The following is a 20,076-nucleotide window of genomic DNA, read 5'->3' as shown; positions in this document are numbered from 1 at the left end:
TGCAGGTTTGAGCCCCACATTGGGTGTAGAGATTACTTAAAAATAATAAAATCTGGGTGGCTGGGTGCCTAGGTGGCCCAGTCAGTTAATCATCTGACTTCGGCTGAAGTCATGATCTCATGGTTCATGAGTTTGGGCCCCACATAGGGCTCTCTGCTGTCAGTGCAAAGCCTGCTTCAGATCTTCTGTCCCCTTCTCTCCCTGCTCCTGCCCTGCTTGTTCTTGCTCTCTCTCAAAACAAATAAATGAACTTTAAAAAAATAATAATAAAATCTTGGGGCGCCTGGGTGGCTCAGTCGGTTAAGCGTCCAAATCTTGATTTTGGCTCAGGTCACACTTTCACAGTTTGTGGGTTCCAGTCCTGCCTCAGGCTCAGGGCTGACAGGGCAGAGTCAGCTTGGGATTCTCTCTCTCCCTCTCTGCCCCTCCCCTGCTCACACACTTCACTCTTTCTCTCTCAAAATAAATAAGTAAACTTAAAAAAAAATAATAAAATCTTTAAAAAAAAGTAATTTGTAATCACATGTTTTGGTTGAGTTCATTTCTAAAAAGTGCTTGAAGCTTCAAAATACCAGTTGCTCAATACAGCTCATTCTGCACTGGCCCATTGCTAAAAATGGATTCTCTCTTCCTTCCAAGTAAGCGAGTTGTATAAGCACAAGTGACAAATTTTTAAACAAACTTTTACTCTAAGAAATCTAAGGAAGAATGTGAGTTATAATCATTGCCTTTTACTCTTCTCAGCTCCAAACATAACAGATGAGTCGTTCTGATTATACTGTTGGTGACAATAATGCCCATATCACAAATTGTGAAACAAAAACCCCAAATGACATTTAGGTCCTCCGCATCTCACAACTACAATTTTCAAAAACGATTCATATTAGCAAGTCTTCCTTTCTTGCTACAACATAGAAATCTGCCAAAAATGGTTGCGATTTGAAACAAAAGCTTATCTTTTTTTTTTTTTTTTTTTTTTTTAGTCAACACAAACTCAGAATAATCATTTAGTGCTTTCTTAAAGGATGAAGAATCTCCATAAAAAGCACACTGAAGTTATGGATAAAGTTATAACAAATGAACTATTTGTTTCAGAATCTAAAGAAATTGAGTTCCAGCAAGTTTTTCACTCTGATGCATATATTATTTCATATTAGTCCTATTTGCCCACTCTCTTGTTTTCTTAACTAAAACATGAAATCCATCTGTCATTCTAAGTCAATATTTGTCCTATCTGATTTTTTAAAATCCATAGTGGCAAATAAAATATTTCCCTATGTAACAAGAATAGTAAAAAAAAAAAAAAAAAAGCCTTATCAACTCTTCTATTTAGTTTTACATTCAAACAAACATGCCTCAAAGCAGTCAACTCAGAAAAGTCAAGGGTACCATACCTATCCTTGTAACCCAACACCATAAACGTGTGTTAAACATAGTTAGTTTAAAAAAAAAATGCTTCCAAATAAATTGAGAATTATTATATTTGGGTAAAAATAAGATATAACTCAGAAATCATGCATTTATCTATTATAATTCATATTGGTGGTACATTTAATTCATAAATCTTAATCACTGTAGCCTCCTTTTCAAGGTCCTTCTACTTGATTGAATTTGTTTTCAAGAAAAGGTAAGCCTCCAAAGGTCATCTTTTGTAGCCCAACAGATTGATGTTAAAAAACAACCTTCTGGCACTTGAGTTTGGCTATGTGATGCTATGGCTAGTTTAGTTTTCTCACAAAATATCACAAAGCTGTATTTATTCAAAGTAGGTTTGATTTTCTTAAACTATAGTCCCAACCACATAAAGAAAAAGAATAATATTGTTATCAAGTAAAATTATCATGCAAATGCAAACAGAGCATTGGACTATAGACATCAAGATAAGATTATAAAATTTCAGTACATAAAATGAATAACTTAAAACAAATTTTCTATTTGTATTTTTTAGTTAATTAACATCCGGAAGGAATGAAGTGTCTAATTAGAATATACATCAGAGATGCCTGGGTGACTCAGCCAGTTAAGCATTCCACTTGTGATCCTGGCTCAGGTCATCCATCATCTCAGGGTCATGAGATCAAACCCTGTGTCGGACTTCATGCTGAGCACAGAGCCTGCTTAATATTCTCTCTCTCTTCCTCTCTGTCCCTCTCCCCAACCTGCACTCTCTCTGTCTTAAATAGAATAGAATAGAATAGAATAGAATAGAATAGAATAGAAGAATAGATGTCAAAAATATTTAAATGTATTTGAATATGGTGGACTATAATAGCTATTGATTTTTTTTCCCTACCCAGAACACTTTTTCACCCTTAACATGTCTATGAACAGTGTTTCCTTTCTAATGAGAAAGTGTTCTCCAGTCCATGTGGTCTGAGTGATGCTATGGATCATGATACCTCCTCCTTCTCTGCCTTGCTGTCAATCTCTTATCATGGGGTAGGCATGATGCTCAGGCTGGCCCAAATATGTTGACAGGGATGAGCACTTTACTCAACTGACTCACTCAGAGTCCTTATCTGGGACAGAGTATACTGATGCCCCAGAACAATAGCTCTCTCTTTCCAATATGCTTGGTAATTGAGGCCCATAGAAGCCTGAAACCTTTGGCAATTACCTTTATCGGACACTCATTTGAACAAGAAAAGTATGAGGCTAATAAAATCATGGGTAAATTTTACAAAGAGAGATCCTAAGAACATAGACCGATTCTCTGGATCCAATTGTACTTGAGGTAATTTCCTCCCTCTGCACCACCCAGTTATATCAGCCAATAACTTTTTTTTTCCTCTTAAGCTAGTATGAATGTGGTTTTTGTAAACAAAGTCATAATAAAGTGGAATATAAATAAGAAGATGAAATAAAAGTTATATGGAATCATGTTAATTCAAAATATTCTCTGGCAAAGAAAAAATTTGATTTTTTTTAATCTTTAAATACACCATAACTATATTATAAAACTATGAAAATATGTTCAAAAAGCACTGATTTTATTTTCCATTCATTGATAAATATAAATTAACCAATAACTATTTACCCAGTGCTATATTAGGCACTAGACAAAAAAAGGATTAGGAGGAAATACAGTCCCAACCTTCCTACCATTAATGTGAAAGATGTTATAATGAGACACTTCATCTATATTCAGTACTAAAGATTCTTGGATAAATAGAAGCCCAAAAGAAGCTGATTTATTGTGAGCCTCATATTATAGTCAATCTTTTGTTAAAAAGAGCCCTAGAAACTGGTTTCCAATTTTGAGTAATCCTACCAGTTTGGGGATTTTCCTGTGGATATATCTTTACAGTTAGCTCAGACTTTAGATTTTTTTCATCAAACCATGATTTTATAGAGATTTTCACAACTAAGCAGTCAACATTCGTAGCAGAACCTGCTAAAATCACTTAAACTGAGGTCTTATCAGAATGTTCATTAGGTACCCTTCTATGAAAATGATTTGCCTGTAAAGAAAACAATTTTGCAGTATCTTCTCATCTCATTAAAACATAATGTAGACACCTTTCTTAGAAACTTTCCAAAACAACAACAATAGACATTACTGAGAAAAAACAATTTGGCTGCAAAGGTCAGATGAAGCTTACATTTCCAGTACTATGAATGAAGCTATTTTTTGAAATGTATATTGCACTTTTTCCCCCTTTATAAACAACCTATTACAGTTTTATTTAAATGTCCTACACGTATAAGTGATCATTTCCCTCCTATTTATGTTCCCATACTTCCCCGTTAGGTACTTAGGAACTCTGGCATTAGCTGCCATCACCTAGGATATAGTGTTCTTAATTCTTTTGGATCGGGGTTATTTATAAAACCAGTTTCACAACTGATTTATCTCTTCTGCTTAATACATTCTGAGGTACTCTATAAAAAAATTCTTGAAATAATTGCAAAGAGTATAACATCCCATGGCCTTGCTTTTAGGGGAAAAGAAAAGGAGAGAGAGGGGTTTTCCACAGAGAATTTTTATTTTTATTCTTTCCATATTATTCACCAATCTGAGGTGTTATTTTATTTTGAATGCTACCATCCAAAGCACTGCATTATGAAACACTGAACCAGTACCCATGTGGTACTCACACGTCAGTCTGACCTATACTAGTTCGAATACTAGTTCAAAATTCATTTTCAAATCAAAGCCTGGTAATCACCTTTCCAAGAAACCCAAAATAATTGTTTAACATTCTAACATATTAAAGATAATCTAAAGAGGAAAACAGAAGAATTATGTCCTGTGTTTGTAGGCAACGGGAGGGGAGAAAACACAAGAGGAGGAACAATGACTCAATTCTGAAGTTTTCTGACTTGAACATTTTGCTGGACCTCCACTTCCCAAAGGGACATTCCCCACAGGGACTTCCCAGACCCAGCCCCACTTCTCTTCTATCCCTCTGTCCAATTCCAGCGTGTTCTCTAGCACTCTGTGCACCTCTGTAAAAACAGCTTTCACTCTCACTGCTTCCAGATGGGGGGCAAAATGCCCAAGTTATATTCAATTTCCCTCTGTCTTTTTCACCCTATATCCAGTCATCTCTCAGGTTCTATTAACTTTTAAGGTTTCCCAAATGTACCTTTTTATTTCCAGTTTCACTGCCATCACAATAATAACAGCAGTTAATGTTTTCCAGACCCATTAGAGACTGGCTCAGCAAGAGAAAACAATTTTATCCCTGGAGGTTCTGCCCCACCCTGTTCCTGACATGATTCTGACCAGGGCAGAGAGTTTATTACATGTTTTCCTTGTGGTCCTTGACCTAGTTTTATTGGGAAAGACCTAGAATCTCAGTACCTAAAATAAGCCCTAAGGAACTATGGTCCACTGAAGATGGTTTTCCCCCCTTAACAACTAGGTTTCTACTTTGAATCACTAAATAGCACTACAAGTTCCCTGACAAGAACTGTGACTCTTTTCTGAATGCAGGGTCCTGAAATTCTACGTGACATTCTACCAAAAACAATTTTTTTGTCATGGGAATACTGAATCTCCTTTCCCAGTTGTTGGCTGGGTCCTAGCTCCATGGCCTGGAGATTCAGAACTAGGACACAGCCAAATATCTGACTTTGGTTAGCTACACCATCTAGAAATCCTTGTGCTTACGACCCACTTGCTAGATTTGATCCTCTCACATATCAGTGTCATGCTCTTCTAAGACACTGATTATTTAGAATTCTAGCCATCTCTCTCAGTGGACTGTCCTGCAGAAAGATCAATAACCTATCCTATACGGTCCCAACTTCCTGCCATTCCTAGTTGCCTACCAAATGGTTTAAAACCCAACCCTTCTGAGTTAGATCATTCTTAATCATTGTCTCATTTTATTCACAAAACAACCCAATGAAATAGAATTGTCCCCATTTGACTTGATGAGAATTTTAAAAATCAGAGAGATTACATTTAGGAAGTACACCAGGCCACATAGCTAGACAGTGGCAGAGTCAGAACTCATACTCAGGTCTTCCTATTCCCAATCTCAGCACACCTTTCCATATTCCAAATTATCCTATCCATTACTGCAAGAATATTCTTCCTAAACGTTCTCAGCTATCATATCAATCCCATCCCCAAACTGCTCCTCCATCATTCCCCAATTACTTATGAAATAAGTGCCAATTCCCCATTCAAACACTTAAGAGTTTCCAGAATCTGGATCCAGCCTGATATCCTTCATATCCCTCCATAATCCAAGCCAGGCCACACACTGCCTCCTGTGCTTCAGCCACTCAGCCCAGGTTCTTTCTCAAGTTCTGTGTTCCTTGTTTCTAATTTACTCCAACTGTCAGAGCACAGTTCAAATTCCACCACCCAAAGTCTTCCATTACTTAACATATCCAAACTTATCCCATCCTTCTGTTAACTTTACTCTAGCCATACTGGCATCTTAACACAAATTGCATGATAGGATTCTTTTTTATCACCTAGAGTGACTCACTGAAGTTTCCCGCCTCCTTGTCTGCGCATTTTGCAATTCCTGCAAGGGGAAAACCATATTCCAAACCCCAAGTCGTCATTCCTCAAACTCCTTCAGAAACAGAGAGTTTGTCTTATTTAAGTTTATGTCCCTTCTTCTGAGCTTAACAGTGCCGTAAGCATGTTCGAGCTCAATAAATGAATGAATGAAAGAATAAATTAGATAATGGGGGGGAAAAGAGGTGAACAAGAGGAAAGTTTTACCAGCATCTACTTGAGACAATAATGAATTTTAAACCTTAATATCCCTAATTAAGATTGGAGATTAAACCCATATTCCAAAAAATGTCACATATCACGTTTGCCTAAAAGTCTAAAAATTTTGAAATGATTCATTCCATTCCAAATTAAAACATTAAAATGATTTTCTGAATCAAGTAAATCTTAGAGAAGGTATTATATTGTTAACATGCAAAATGTTCACAACAAAGGCCTTTTTCAGTCCCTTGCTTTTGAAGTTACAGAAGACAGTACTGCTACAGAGCTTCTTTTTTTTTAACTACAGGAAGGAAGGCTCCAAAATGAAACACCTATCCTTGCTGATTAAGAAGTGGATTTTAGACAAACGATGTCTTAACAAAACGTGATATACAATAAGGGACCAGACCATCTAGATCACTGGATTTTGGTGGGCAGGCGAGAGAGGATTGAGAAAGCAAGAAAAACACATGACATTTTTTCTCAATTAAAGATTAACTTCAAAAAAATTCATTCATTGGCAATAAAGCCAGATGTATTTGAAGAACTTCTCGCAGGAAAAAGAAATTATCTCTCAATTTAACTAATATTTTGCCTTCAAAGTACCAGACATGTGGGGGCACGTGGGTGGCTCAGTTGGTTAAGCATCCGACTTTGGCTCAGATCATGATCTCGTGGTCTGGGAGTTCAAGCCCCCTGCCGGGCTCTGTGCTGGCAGCTCAGAGCCTGGAGTCTGCTTCAGATTCTGTGTCTCCCTCTCTCTCTGCCCCAGCCCCACTCATACTCTGTCTCTTTCTCTCTCTCCCTCTCAAAAATGAATATTAAAAAAAAATCAAAGTACCAGACATCTGAAAGAGTTAAATTTTCTAACTTTTTACATTTGCTTAGCTTTGCATAAATACATTTCACAGCACAATTTTGTCTACTAGTTTGGTAAATCATAAAGAATAAAGAGATCATCTCTTCTCTCTGCCCTTACCCTGAAATAGATACAGTATATTTGTTTTAAATACCAAATATAATTTTTTGAAGATAACATGGTACTTGGTCAGTATAAAGTGCAATTCAAATTTAAGGCAGAATTATAGCTTTTGTATATTATCAGAGGTGAGGCAATCTCTGCCTTGAAGAGAGATAAAGTGTTTGAATTGCCTTAAATTTCTGCAAAGTAAGCAAAAATCCCAAACTATCATCATGTTGATAAAAATCTCAACCATTAGTGAGATTAACTTTGGTTGTGATGACTCCATTTGTCCCCCTGTCAACTCTGCCATGTTACTGCCAGGCTTTCCCCAGAGGTTGGCTTCCCTGAGGAGAATTTACTCCTCCTTTAGTGACAAAATAGCTGAAGTGGAACTGTATTAAAATGAACGCTATACCCATCGGCCTCCACCAGATGAAACTCAAGAGGCTTTGTTTGCAATCTGTAGCTAAAATAACACAAGTCTTTCTAATTTCATGCTAACTCTTTCCACATAACTTACTCAAGCTAAAGTCCATCAAGAACTCCAGGCCAGAAAGACTGCAGTTAGAAATTCCATTCTAAAGTTTCTCCAATACAAATAAAATAAATGAAGTTTAACAAATAAAACAACAACTGTATCTTCTCTGGTTGTCAACTACTAATTTCCTACAGGAGAAATATGCAGTCATAGCCCATAAGCAAAGAGTTTTAAAAAACCAATTAGTCTTTTGAAGTGAACCTTTTTTATACAGAGAAAAAAAATCCAAATAAAATAATCCAGAGAGGTCTTCTCTCCTTCCCAGTATAATTATAAAAATAACTGCAAATTCCCAAGCACAATGAAATTCTATTTAAAACACAATCTGCTGGTTTGTTTATTTATAGGATCAAATTATCCTCCCTTTTGCATTGACCATGCATGTTTCTGTATTTTAAAACAAATCACAGTTGCAGAGTATTTACCTTGAATCCAAGTATAAAAATATTTACTGTTTTTTACATTGCAATTTTTTCTAAATACTAAGCATAATTAAACTCCTAAAATAACAAAATCTCTGTTCCGTTCTGTATTTACATTCGGCCTGCCCACTAGAAGTACCGATATGTGATAGAACCAAATCGTATTTTTTTCTTTGGAAAGTTCCATGAGTGAGGGGGGCAAAAAAAACTCGCATGCTACTTAAAAACAAAATCAACCCATCTCACTCTGGTTGTGAAACACATGAATGATCTTTAAAGAGAAATTTTAAAAGCCAGAACGAAACATCCAAAGACACTGAGTTGTTTCCCCCCACCCCACCGCCCTTCAGTAAATACCTAAAGATTAAAGGAAAGGCTCTAGCTTAGAGACTATATATTACTCGCTTCCATTTTAGGATAGTGTTTACCAAAATATCATAAATACTTAATAGCAACTGTTCCTAGTGCTTCTAGCAAAAGGCAGTAAAATGAAACATAAACCTCAGCAGTGAAAGCCTAGGAGTTTTGCTTCACATTTCATCATCCCACTTCCCATCATACTCTTTAGGGTAGCCTCGATTCTAACGATCACCAGAGACAGAGCAACTGAATTCCAAACAGAAATATTATGAGCTCCAGTGAAACTATTAATCATTAAAACGGAAAGAACAACAACAGCAGTCAAATACTCGGCCGCTGGGGCAAGGTGCCTGACAGCCACGAAACACCGTATTTGGAGGAGGGAGAAATCACACAAATTCCAATCCAAATTTTTATTTTATACTTCCTCCATAAATCCTATAAAACTTACCAGATATCAAGACAGTGAGGAACTCCACGTTCAAAGGATATAAGGGTCTCAGGCTGTCTAAGATCTTAAACTTGAAATCACAAACCCAGGCTCACCGAGTTCAACGTCTAAGAATCAACACCAAATCTCACAAACAAAATCTCAGATCTTCCGAATTATGCTGTGTTCACAGTACCAAACAAACTTCCTTTTTAACACAATGACTACCTGAACTGGACATCAAGATTACTGCCAACATTTGTAAAATGTATCTAAAATTATGAGCCTTTCTTACTCCCAGAAAAATACTCACAGAATTAATTATTCCTTTAAGAGCTTGAAATCCGCCTTTGACAGGGAAAACTTGTTCCTTGGAATCGGCGATTCTTTCCAGCTTTAGTAAAAGGAGGAACATTTAATTAACGGGTAGTTGAGACATACAAGATTTTACACACTTCATTATGTTTCAGTTATGTTCATCTGAAAAATTACACTACAGATTAATTCACCAGGGTAGCCTGTCAGGAATTGAAGGAGACGGCACCAGTGTCATTCTAAATGTATCACAATGAAATGAATCAGCCACAGCCCCTTTACATTGGCCCCAAGTTTGAATCTCAAAGCAGTGCAGAGCTCTGCTAGCTGTAAATGCCATGAGACACAGGAGTCCTATGTCACATTCAACCAAAAGTTTAAATGCAAAGTCATCTTGGTGAGCAGAAAAAAAAAATTAATATATAAACCCTCAAAACTTAATTAAAAAATTTTGTTTTCCCAAATCCCTGCACTCCTAAGAGTCAAGTTTTCAATCAAACTAAAATACCTCTATAAGACTGTCATAATAATCCTGTCAGTTGAGTTCAAGAAAGAGCATTCACATTATTTTAATCCAAATGTATATCCTACAATATTAGTTCCTTCAAATCAAATGAATAGTCATGAAATTCAGAGTTTTGTTTTCAGTAATGAAACCTATCAAAACTAGACATGACTGATGCAGCTTTCAAGACATATGGCCACCTTATAGAAAACCTTTGGCAAATGGTTAGCATCACAGTAAGTCATCAGTGAAAAAAATTTGATAAGCTATCCTTAGGACAATTATGTAATTTAGATTAAAGTTTGCAGATCTGTTGTACTCACTTGAGCTTGTTCAAAGTCCAGGACACCAACACAATAAACTCTAGCGCCAAATGACCTGGATATCTTTGCCTATGGAGAGAGAGAAAGACAGAGAAAGACAGAGGGAGAGAGACAGACGTGAATTATCCAAATATCAGGCTATCCATACAGAGACACACAGCAAAATACACTGGGGCATAAAGAACAGGTTCAGTTCAATACTCACCTCTCTCTCTGCATATGATGGCACCAGACCGTCCAACTTACCATCTGTCAGAGCAATTATGATACTGGAGGTTTTTAAGCCTCCTGCTTTCTGAATTTGTTCATTTGCCTGAAAATGAAGAATAATTGTCCAACTAAGAATTTTAGCTTTTAACCAGCATGCTCCATCAAGCTGAATTTAGGAGTCTGACAAAATCAAAATATTATAGACTGACTTTTAAAACAGGGTATTTTGGGTTAACTATTTTATTTGAAATGTGCATATATTCACAGTATAGAGTAGTTACTATTGGGTTTAAAGGAGATAAATTTTAAGCTTTGATTGGCTAGTCTGAATGTAATCACACAGAAGATGAAAAATTCCTTAAAAAGCAAAATGCCATCCAAAGTTTTCTTATCACCATGGTAAGTCAGTCTCATCCTTAGAATAACAAAAGCATGTTTAAAAACTTTTAAAGATAAACATGTAATGGGGCCTTTGAGTTTTACTAGAGAGTTACAGTTTATTGTATTACAGAATAAGAAAACATTCTCCCCTATGCTTATAAATGTAAAAGAACTTACTAGCTTTAGTCCCTCGTGGATGTATGTTTCTCCTACTGGACTAACATGTTTTAAATCCTCCAAGCCTTTACTAATCTTGCCCCTGAAAAATAATGCATTATAACATCAAACCAAAGAAAAATGAGCAAAGATCACAATAAGCACTTATCAAAAAACATGGCAGTATTACAACTCAAGTTTCTTCAGTAAGAGGAAAGAACATGGACCTTGAGGACAGATAACTTCTCATACTTTTCGCTATTTTAGTTAAGTATTTAATAGCATTTATATTTTAACTACAAAAAGTAAAAGTACTGATGATGTGAAACATCTTGAAAAATCTAGGGATATTCTAGGCATTTTTGAACTGAGAACAGATAACTTCTATTGTATTTTTTACTAAATGTTAAAACATTTTCCTTCATCCAAAATAAACAAGGACTGAGGAGGTCAGCTGAAGTGAAAAAAGCCTTTCTGAAGCACTTAACCACTTCCCTACACGTTGAAAATTTTCTTTGTTATTTGCAAATTTCCAAGGCACATTATTTAATCCTCAACTTATAGAAATCAACATTCTCCATTTTTGTTTCCAGAGTCAAATATCTCAGAATCTAGTCATTTTTGTAACATCTCACCCATCCGAACACTGGACAGCTCATTGTCTTGAATACGGCAGGTAGTAATACATATTTGATGAACAAATGAAAGAATAAATGGGTAGATGGGTGGATGGGTAGATGGATGGATGGATGGATGATAATGGATTCTTGCAAGAGGCAGTATAAATGAAAAAGATGAAAAACTATAGAAGAATCTTTTCCATCATGACTAATTAGTGTTCCAATGTGGTATGTCTAAATGAAGTATGACTACACTATTAAGAGCTATTTTATGTGTATTTAGTAAGAGAAGACTCCTTTTTCAGGGTTTTTTAAATACAGGTTCCAAAGACCCCTTGAAAAATAAAGAAATTGTAAGAGTCATGTGAGATAAATATAACAACTTTACAAAAACAATCTGAGATAAACTTAAAATTTCATTTAAAAATTTTAAGTTTAAAAGACCAGAAGAGAGATCTTAACATATTGTTTTTGAAATTTTAGTTTTTAAAAAGAAGCAAAGAAAAATACCTTTCTAAACAGAAGAGCCTTGCAATGGTAAACTGAAGTATAATACTTTTTTTTTAATTTTTTTTCTTTAATGTTTGTTTTTGAGAGAGAGAGAGAGAGAGAGAGAGAGGGAGAGAGATGGGGGGGAGGGACAGAGACAGGGAGACACAGAATCCAAAGCAGGCTCCAGGCTCTGAGCTGTCAGCACAGATCCCGACACGGGGCTCAAAACCACGGACCATGAGATCATGACCTGAGCTGAAGTCAGATGCCTAACCGACAGAGCCAGCCAGGCGCCCCTGAAATGTAATACTTTAAATAAAACATGAAGAGCACCTGCACTACTAAGAATGATAGATGAAAAATTAATTATAAAAAGTGAATTATCTGAACATCAAGGAACTACTGGAGTCATACATAAACATGTGTGTGTGTGTGTGTGTGTGTGTGTGTGTGTGTGTGTGTATAATACACTATTAAAACATGTCAGAAATAGTAAAAAAAAAAAAACTTATGCAGCAATGTTGTATGTCAAATACTTGAAATAAATGAACCATTTACCAGAGCTTCAATCATGTTTTAAAAGTAACTTCTTGATTATATGTTGATATGGCAATGAAAATTATTATCAGACAAGTTTTCCATCTCAAGAAATGTTCCAAAAACACAAGACAACTTTCAAAGTTTGATCTTAATCTTCTTCCTTCCTGATTCAGTCATCTCTTCCTACCATCTCTGTCTCTCTTAATACCTGGTTTAAAATCACCCTATTCTGGGGGCACCTGGGTGGCTCAGTCCGTTAAGCGACCGACTTCGGCTCAGGTCATGATCTCGCGGTCCGTGAGATCGAGCCCCGCGTCGAGCCCCGTGCTGACAGCTCAGAGCCTGGAGCCAGTTTCGGATTCTGTGTCTCCCTCTCTCCGCCCCTCCCCCATTCATGCTCTGTCTCTCTCTGTCTCAAAAACAAATGAACATTAAAAAAATTTTTTTTAATAAAATAAAATAAAATCAACCTATTCTGAACCTATCTTTAATTTAATCACACTCTTTCTTGTAAGGTACCGCAAATAGACCCTTGTTCAACTTTTACTTTAAAGAATACTTTGGCTCTCAAAAACATTCTACTTCGAAATAATGTAACTAATTTAATTTAACTGAATCTCATATTTTAACTTCTCAACTAGAATGCAAGTTTACAGTGGGCTATCACTGTGTCTATCATTTATAATGTACCCCCTTACTCCGCACTTACTGCTTATTATAATGCCTTTTTTTTTTTATTTTTTTTTAACATTTATTTATTTTTGAGACAGAGACAGAGCATGAATGGGGGAGGGTCAGAGACAGGGAGACACAGAATCCGAAACAGGCTCCAGGCTCTGAGCTGTCAGCACAGAGCCCGACGCGGGGCTCGAACTCACGGACCGTGAGATCATGACCTGAGCCGAAGTCGGCCGCTTAACCTACTGAGCCACCCAGGGGCCCCTATAATGCCTTTTACAAAGTAAGTGTTCAATAAATGTTTCAAACTGTCCTAGGAAAAAGATTTCTAATTCCACAGATGATGGAGTAAATCACATAATTTATAAGCTTGTTTTACCTAAATATTTATGTTTAGTGTCTACAGAAACAACTTGAAGCTGATGCTGTCTCAATGCGGACAAAAACCAACTCTTTGATGCTTCCCAGAAATGAGTGGTAGCATGGCCTCAAGCATTGTTTGCTACCAAAAAGGAAATGAAAAAGAAAACTGAAATTTAAGTTTACACAGATTCTGCAAGGTAAAAATCACCCTCTCCGTTCAGCTTAGATTCACTTCACCTTTTAATTACTTCTAAGAACCAGACACCAGACAACAGCAGCAGACAACTCTAAGTTAAATGAACTTGCCCAGTGTGGAATTCACAGCTTTTTTGGAAGGGATGTCTCAGCTAGCTCATTTCATTAGAAGTAGAGTGCCCTGGCTTTTCTATCCATACCCACACATGATACCATAACATTCTACATAGCACTGAATTCCATCATTCCTTTTGCAGCCGCACTGTCCCTAGAGGAAAAGCGTTTCTTGCCCACAGTCAACATCAACACACATGAGCCCTGGTCTTATCTCCTTCCAGTGTAACCACACAGTCTGTCAGCCTCTACTGCCTCAACAAGTATCACTTTAGGGGGAAGGAAAGCTAAAACAAGGCAGGGCAGATCTCAGGGCTTCAAAAAATCCCAAGCCACTAAAAAGAAGTTCTAAATTTGTCTATTCGTAAACAGCTAATTTAGGGGAAAGCAAATGATGTTGAAGGTTAAAAACAGGACTCATTCATCTACACTAAGACTTGAAGAAGACTCTTAAAAAAAAAAAGGCAAGTGAGGAATGATGAAAACAAAAAAATATTTACACATTACAAAGCTCAAATCCCACAGCATCTTAGATCATCCTCACCAAGTTTGGTTTTAACTTTAGGTGTTCAACTACAGGAAGAGAGATACCAAAACTACTTTGGTATTTGTTGTGAAGCGGTAGTCAAGGGCACTGCTATCATAACACATAATGTCCCCTATAAGGTCTCGAGGCAGAAGTTTCTTGTCATCCCTGAGTAATCGCTACATACTTCCTCCATTCTGCTAACTACAACTACATGAACTATTTCTTGCCCTGATTATTGGGAAGCCCACGGTAAATTTCTTACTCATTCACAGAATTCTGCTACGCTCCTATGATTAACCTATTGCTACATCCTCTTTCGTAAGATCTTAACTTTTCTTTTTTTTTATGTTGTTATCTTTCTGCAATGTTATTATGTTCAGTGACGCCTCAAATACTTTTTGGAAAGAGACTTGAAACAAGTAAAATGGGACATTAAAGCTCCGATTTTTTTCTTGAGAATCAGGGGGCCAAAATGTATAATCAACTCTTTCTTTTTTATGTTGTAATTATACTGATTAGAGAGAGAGAGAGAGGGACAGGGAAGAAAGGCAAAAACACACAGACTCATTTTTTAAATCTATAAAATAACACTTTCCACTCTGTTAGTATCTTTCAAATTTCTCTGCTGAGTAGGGAAAGGAAGAGATAAAAGGGAAGGGAAAGGACAAAAAGACAAGAGAAGGAAAGGAAACACAGCAACTACAGCTGCCATATAATGTGCTACATCAGTGGCTTTTCCCCACGCATAGAACACTTTGGATTTTGAAAAGTGTTCAAGATGTCATAACTAAACATAAATATATATTGTAAATAGGGGCATAATAAAATGGTTGGCAAAGAATTCTAACTTGCCCAACTAACACAATTGAGGCACATTTTTTTTTTATTTTAAGTAACTTTTACCTGTGACTAAGGACATTATGTTTATACAGTATATCTGTATGGTAATTGAACTTTTCAGATTTCAAAGCTCTTTCCAGATTTTAGTCAATCTATATCCCCCTGCTGAGCACCCACCGCAAGTGAACACTGAATCTATGTGGTGATATGAGAAGGGCTCACAAATAGTCCACACACATCTCTACAGATGCACCTTAGTTCTCCACCGTGGCTGTACCCTGGAATCAATGATGGGCTTTAAAAAAATCTCTTCAGGGCTCTAACTGAAGAGATTCTAATTTACTTGTTTTGTGAAAGATTCAGGTATTTTTTTAGAAACTCCCCAGAGCATTCTCATGTGCAGCCAGAATTAAGAACTTCTAATCTAAACTAATTTAAAAAACCTTTGCATGTTATTGGAATGCTCTTTTCCTTAACTATTTTGCCAGTCAATCCTCTACTGAAGGGGCTGGGGGGTACCTAGGATAACCTTTTAAATTGTACAATATACTTTCTCAGATGGTACAGCTTACAGCCAGAGATAATACAGATTAATTCCAAGCCCTGTCTTGTTTCTTCATCTGTAAAATAGAGGTGAAAATATCTACCCCATGGGGCCATTGTGAGGATTCAGTGGCACATAAGTACTGAGTAAGCTGTAGCTACTATTGTTGTTAAGTTGATATTAGTCATTTCCCGTGTTAGTAGGATTTTGTTCACCCAGTCTACTTTCTCCTTGATTCTAAGGAGAGCTCACCCAGCAAACTGAGAGTTGAACATTTTGATATAGAAACCAGAAAGGAGGAAAAGGAAAAAGAAGAGAGGAAAGAGTTATAGTGAACTCCTGGAAAGAAGTTAAATGGGAAGCTATGTAATGAGGTAGGAAGACTCAAGGATTAGAGCAAATTAAAAATGAACTGCAAGTCTGGTTTTGCAACTCACGAGCTATATAATACCAGCAGTTATTTAATCTCCTGGAGCTCAGTTTCCATATCCATAAAATGTAAATAATAATGCCTGCTCCAGTTAGGTTTTCATTCGTTCATTTTATACGTACTTATTGTGTGTCCACTATGATATTTACAACATAATGTTATTTGGCACCTTTGAGCATTCGAAAGGAAGTGACTGGTCAGAGAGGGTATTAGGAGAAAGACAGGAGAAAGAAAGTGACTAGCACCCAAAACAAATCCTCTTCATTATAGTTTCTTATTTTCATTGCTATATTACTCTTCTGGAAAATCTATCATATAATGCATATGTATATGTGTTTGGTACAAAGTGAGTGCTATGTAGACATTAGTTATTATTCTCTTATCACATGATGTGTCAGGGATGGAGTGGGGTCATCCACAAGCCAACCCTCAATTCTTTCATTATGTCACTCTGCATCAAATAATGAATGTAGCATACAGGTCAAGCAATGGGGCCTTGGCCTCAGTTCCTAGCCCTAATGCCTCTTAGTCTTGCAACATTGGGTAAGTTATGTAACCTCTCTAGTCTTCCATTTCTCCCACCTGAAAAATGGGGGTGATGGTAGTACTTACATAGTAGAGTTGTTATAAAAATTAAAGATACTATTATATGTAAAACACTTAGTATACTGCATGACACATAAGTATTCAATTATCAATACCAACTTTATGTCTATTCACTGTACTATCTCTTTATCCATAAAAGAGAACATAAGCATGAATTATCAGCTTTGTTAGTCATGGTTTATAAGCCTCATTTGAGAACTATCCCTTTAATCGTCCCTGATGAAACACACCATTTTAAAACTGTACATTAAATCACACGAACTACAAATCATATGCATAAGGTTCACCATGGCTCTTGAGTAAACAGTCAAATACCAACAATCTCAAAATGTTCTTCTTTTACAGCACAAATTTTTAAGATATTTTTTTAAATTTTCAGTCATTTCTAATTAATAAAACTTCCATCCTCACGTTGTATTAGAAAGTATTTCTGCATATTGTTAATTATTAAGTCCTTGAGAGTTTAAATTTAATAATACCATCCAAAATCATGGAGATAAAGCAGAATGTTCCAATCTATTCTAACATAACTCAAGAAGGACATAATGGTAATATTAAAATAACAAAAGGGAATGTATTAATGTTGTTAATAAATATTTTAATATATAGAAAACAACAAAAGGAATGAGAGGAAAAGGGTAATAATAAATAATAAAAGTAAAGGACACTTGGCATTTAAAATTACTGAGATGGATTATGGGTCATACTAGAATCTGAAGACTAGCACCAAAATCACCTATCTCATTTGTTATTTTGGTTATATACAAGTTTTATATTTTTTTTCTCTAACTTAACATATTTATTTCAGAAGAGATTCATCTTGGAATTTCATTATTACTTTTTATAAAATCCCTAGTAGATAATCTCCAAATATGACCTCTGTCAATTCCTTCCCACTCATGTATGCCCATTCTTCCATCAAGAGATGACATTTATCTCCTCTCCCCTTGAATCTGGTCTACTCCTGTTACCGTTTGGCAATAGAATAAGGTAGAAGTGATGTTGTTGGACATCTAAGTCCAACCTTTAAGAAAACCAGGGATTTTGTTTCCTTCATCTTGTAATGTTTGCTCTTGGAATGCTCTCTCTTGGAACCCAGTTATCATGCTGTTAGAAACTATGCCACATTCAGAGGTCCCATGGAGGAGAATCAAGTTATTCCATTAAACAGCTCTAGCTGAGCTCCAGAATCAACAACCAGCCTCAAACACAAACAAACCAGCCTCTGTGACTACAGCACCAGGTAATATCACATGGGGCAGAGAAACCTCCCAGCCAAGCCCTCAAACCACAGAATCGTTAATGGTAATAAAATTGTTCTTATTTAAGCCCCTAAGTTTTGGGGTGTTTTGTCATGAATCAAAAGAGAAATTGGTACCAGAAGTGTCATATTTCATCTGTGTGGATATTCCCAATTCTTTGATTAGGGCTCAACTCTACTTAGGGGAACTGTATCTTTGTGGCTTCCAGCTCCACCCTCTGGGCTTTGGTCTTACTTTCTGAGTCATTCTTTTTTCGCAAGTAGACCACGTGTGATTCCTTCCTGCCCATATAAAATTGAAGCCCAGAAGTCTCTCATTTTGAAATCTCTAACTCTTTTAATCCAAGTTGAAAAAAAGCCCTTTAAAAATTTTATGATTGGGGTGCCTGGGTGGCTCAGTTGGTTAAGCGTCTGACTTCAGTTCAGGGCATGATCTCATGGTTTGTGAGATCTCATGGTTTCTGTGCTGACAGCTCAGAGCCTGGAGCCTGCTTCAGATTCTGTGTCTCCCTCTCTCTCTGCCCCTCCCCCCACTCATACCCTGTCCCCCTCTATCTCTCTGAAAAATAAACACTAAAAAAAAAAAAAAAATTAAAATTTTATGAGATCTCCATGTATCAAATTATGTACATTTTCTATTTTGCACATTACCACCAAAGGATAATGGTCCTTTCTGCTTCAACCTCCAATTTAACAATTTTGCTCACTGCCCTTCCAGTTTTCACTATCAATCTCTTCAAGGTCATTTGGCACCTACCTCAGTCACATTTCCATTTTGGCCATAATCAACTACACTAAAATTAGTGGTGTAAAAAACATAATTTCCTATTCCTCATAATCCTGTGCATTGACTGGGCAGTTCCTAAGTTTCACACATTGTCAGCTAGGAAGTAGGAATGGCTAGAAGAGTTGAAATGCTTCACTCACATGGTTGGCAAGTCAGAACTGGTGCTGGCTATTGCGTAGCTCAGCTAGGACTGTTGATCATTCTCTTCTCCACATGGCTAGGTTGGATTTCCTCTTACGATGGTGGTCTTGGGGTAATCAAAGTTTTTATATGACAGCTGGCTATTAGGAGCACAAGAAAGGAAACTCCCATGCCTTATTAAGGCTTAGTTCCATGTTTTCATGGGCTGAACTCTATTGGTTTAAGTCAGCCATAGGCCCACACCAGATTTTTAAACTTTATATTTAAATGAATTTATAAACTTAAATATATGTAATTTAATTATGTATTTAAATATGTGTGTGTGTGTGTGTATATATATATATATATATATATATATATATATATATATGTGTGTGTTCTTTACTTAAATGGAAGCCACAGAACAATCCGCCACAAAAGCTACAAAGCTTCATATACTTATGCTACCAAATGCCAATTTAGATAAGTGCATGTGCATAAACGTTATAAATATTTGTATCATACGTCAATTCTGTTTGTCTTCAAGAGATTATTAGCCAGGAACATTAATTCTTGAAATAAATAGTAACTGCGAACAAAATGTAGCGATGCAGTAACTTTGTGATGATCAGCCAATTACATAGAATTATACAGTTTTTTTAATGTTTATTTATTTTGAGAGAGGGAGAGAGAATGCTTTCAAGCAGAGAGAGAGGGGGAGAGAGAGAATCCCAAGCAGACTCCACGCTCTGTACAGAGCCCAACGTGGGGCTCTATCCCACGACCCCAGGATCATGACCTTAGCCAAAATCAAGAGATGAACATTCAAGCTACTGAGTCACCCAGGTGCCCCAATTAAATGTTTTCTAGAAGGTAAAATTTAGCAGATTGAGTAGAATATGAAACACTGTTCTCAACGTGTTATTTTACATCTCTACAAATTACCAATAATTTACAATCCACTTAGCACTTTAGTCCTTAGTACTCTACCCGAGCTATTGCATATAAGGCACTTAGCAAAATCTCTGACACATAGTAAGTGCTCAATAAACTCCATCTACTACTTTTACTGCCTCCTTCCATTAATAAAACATGATACTGGGGCGCCTGGGTGGCTCAGTCAGTTAAGCCTCTGACTTCAGCTCAGGTCATGATCTCACAGTGCATGA

General features: G+C 36.5%; 1 protein-coding gene across 3 annotated transcripts in view; it reads right to left on the bottom strand.

Annotated features, from left to right (window-relative positions):
- The window catches only part of ANTXR2 (ANTXR cell adhesion molecule 2), a 170,621-nt gene that overhangs the window by 123,085 nt on the left and 27,460 nt on the right, over nucleotides 1-20,076 (bottom strand). For all 3 annotated transcript variants that reach the window (XM_086704776.1, XM_086704775.1, XM_086704774.1), the window contains exons 4-7: nucleotides 10,810-10,891; nucleotides 10,247-10,354; nucleotides 10,042-10,110; nucleotides 9,212-9,292 (exon numbers count right to left, since the gene is read on the bottom strand). In XM_086704776.1, coding sequence (XP_086560902.1) covers nucleotides 9,212-9,292; nucleotides 10,042-10,110; nucleotides 10,247-10,354; nucleotides 10,810-10,891 — 340 coding nt within the window. The remainder of the gene's footprint in view (nucleotides 1-9,211; nucleotides 9,293-10,041; nucleotides 10,111-10,246; nucleotides 10,355-10,809; nucleotides 10,892-20,076) is intronic.

Source organism: Puma concolor, chromosome B1 (genome assembly GCF_028749965.1).
Source record: "Puma concolor isolate L17-30 chromosome B1, mPumCon1.1.hap2, whole genome shotgun sequence".
NCBI classification, from domain to species: domain Eukaryota; kingdom Metazoa; phylum Chordata; class Mammalia; order Carnivora; family Felidae; genus Puma; species Puma concolor.
The sequence above is the reverse complement of the archived record's forward strand: the minus strand, read 5'-3'. Positions and strand labels throughout refer to the sequence as shown.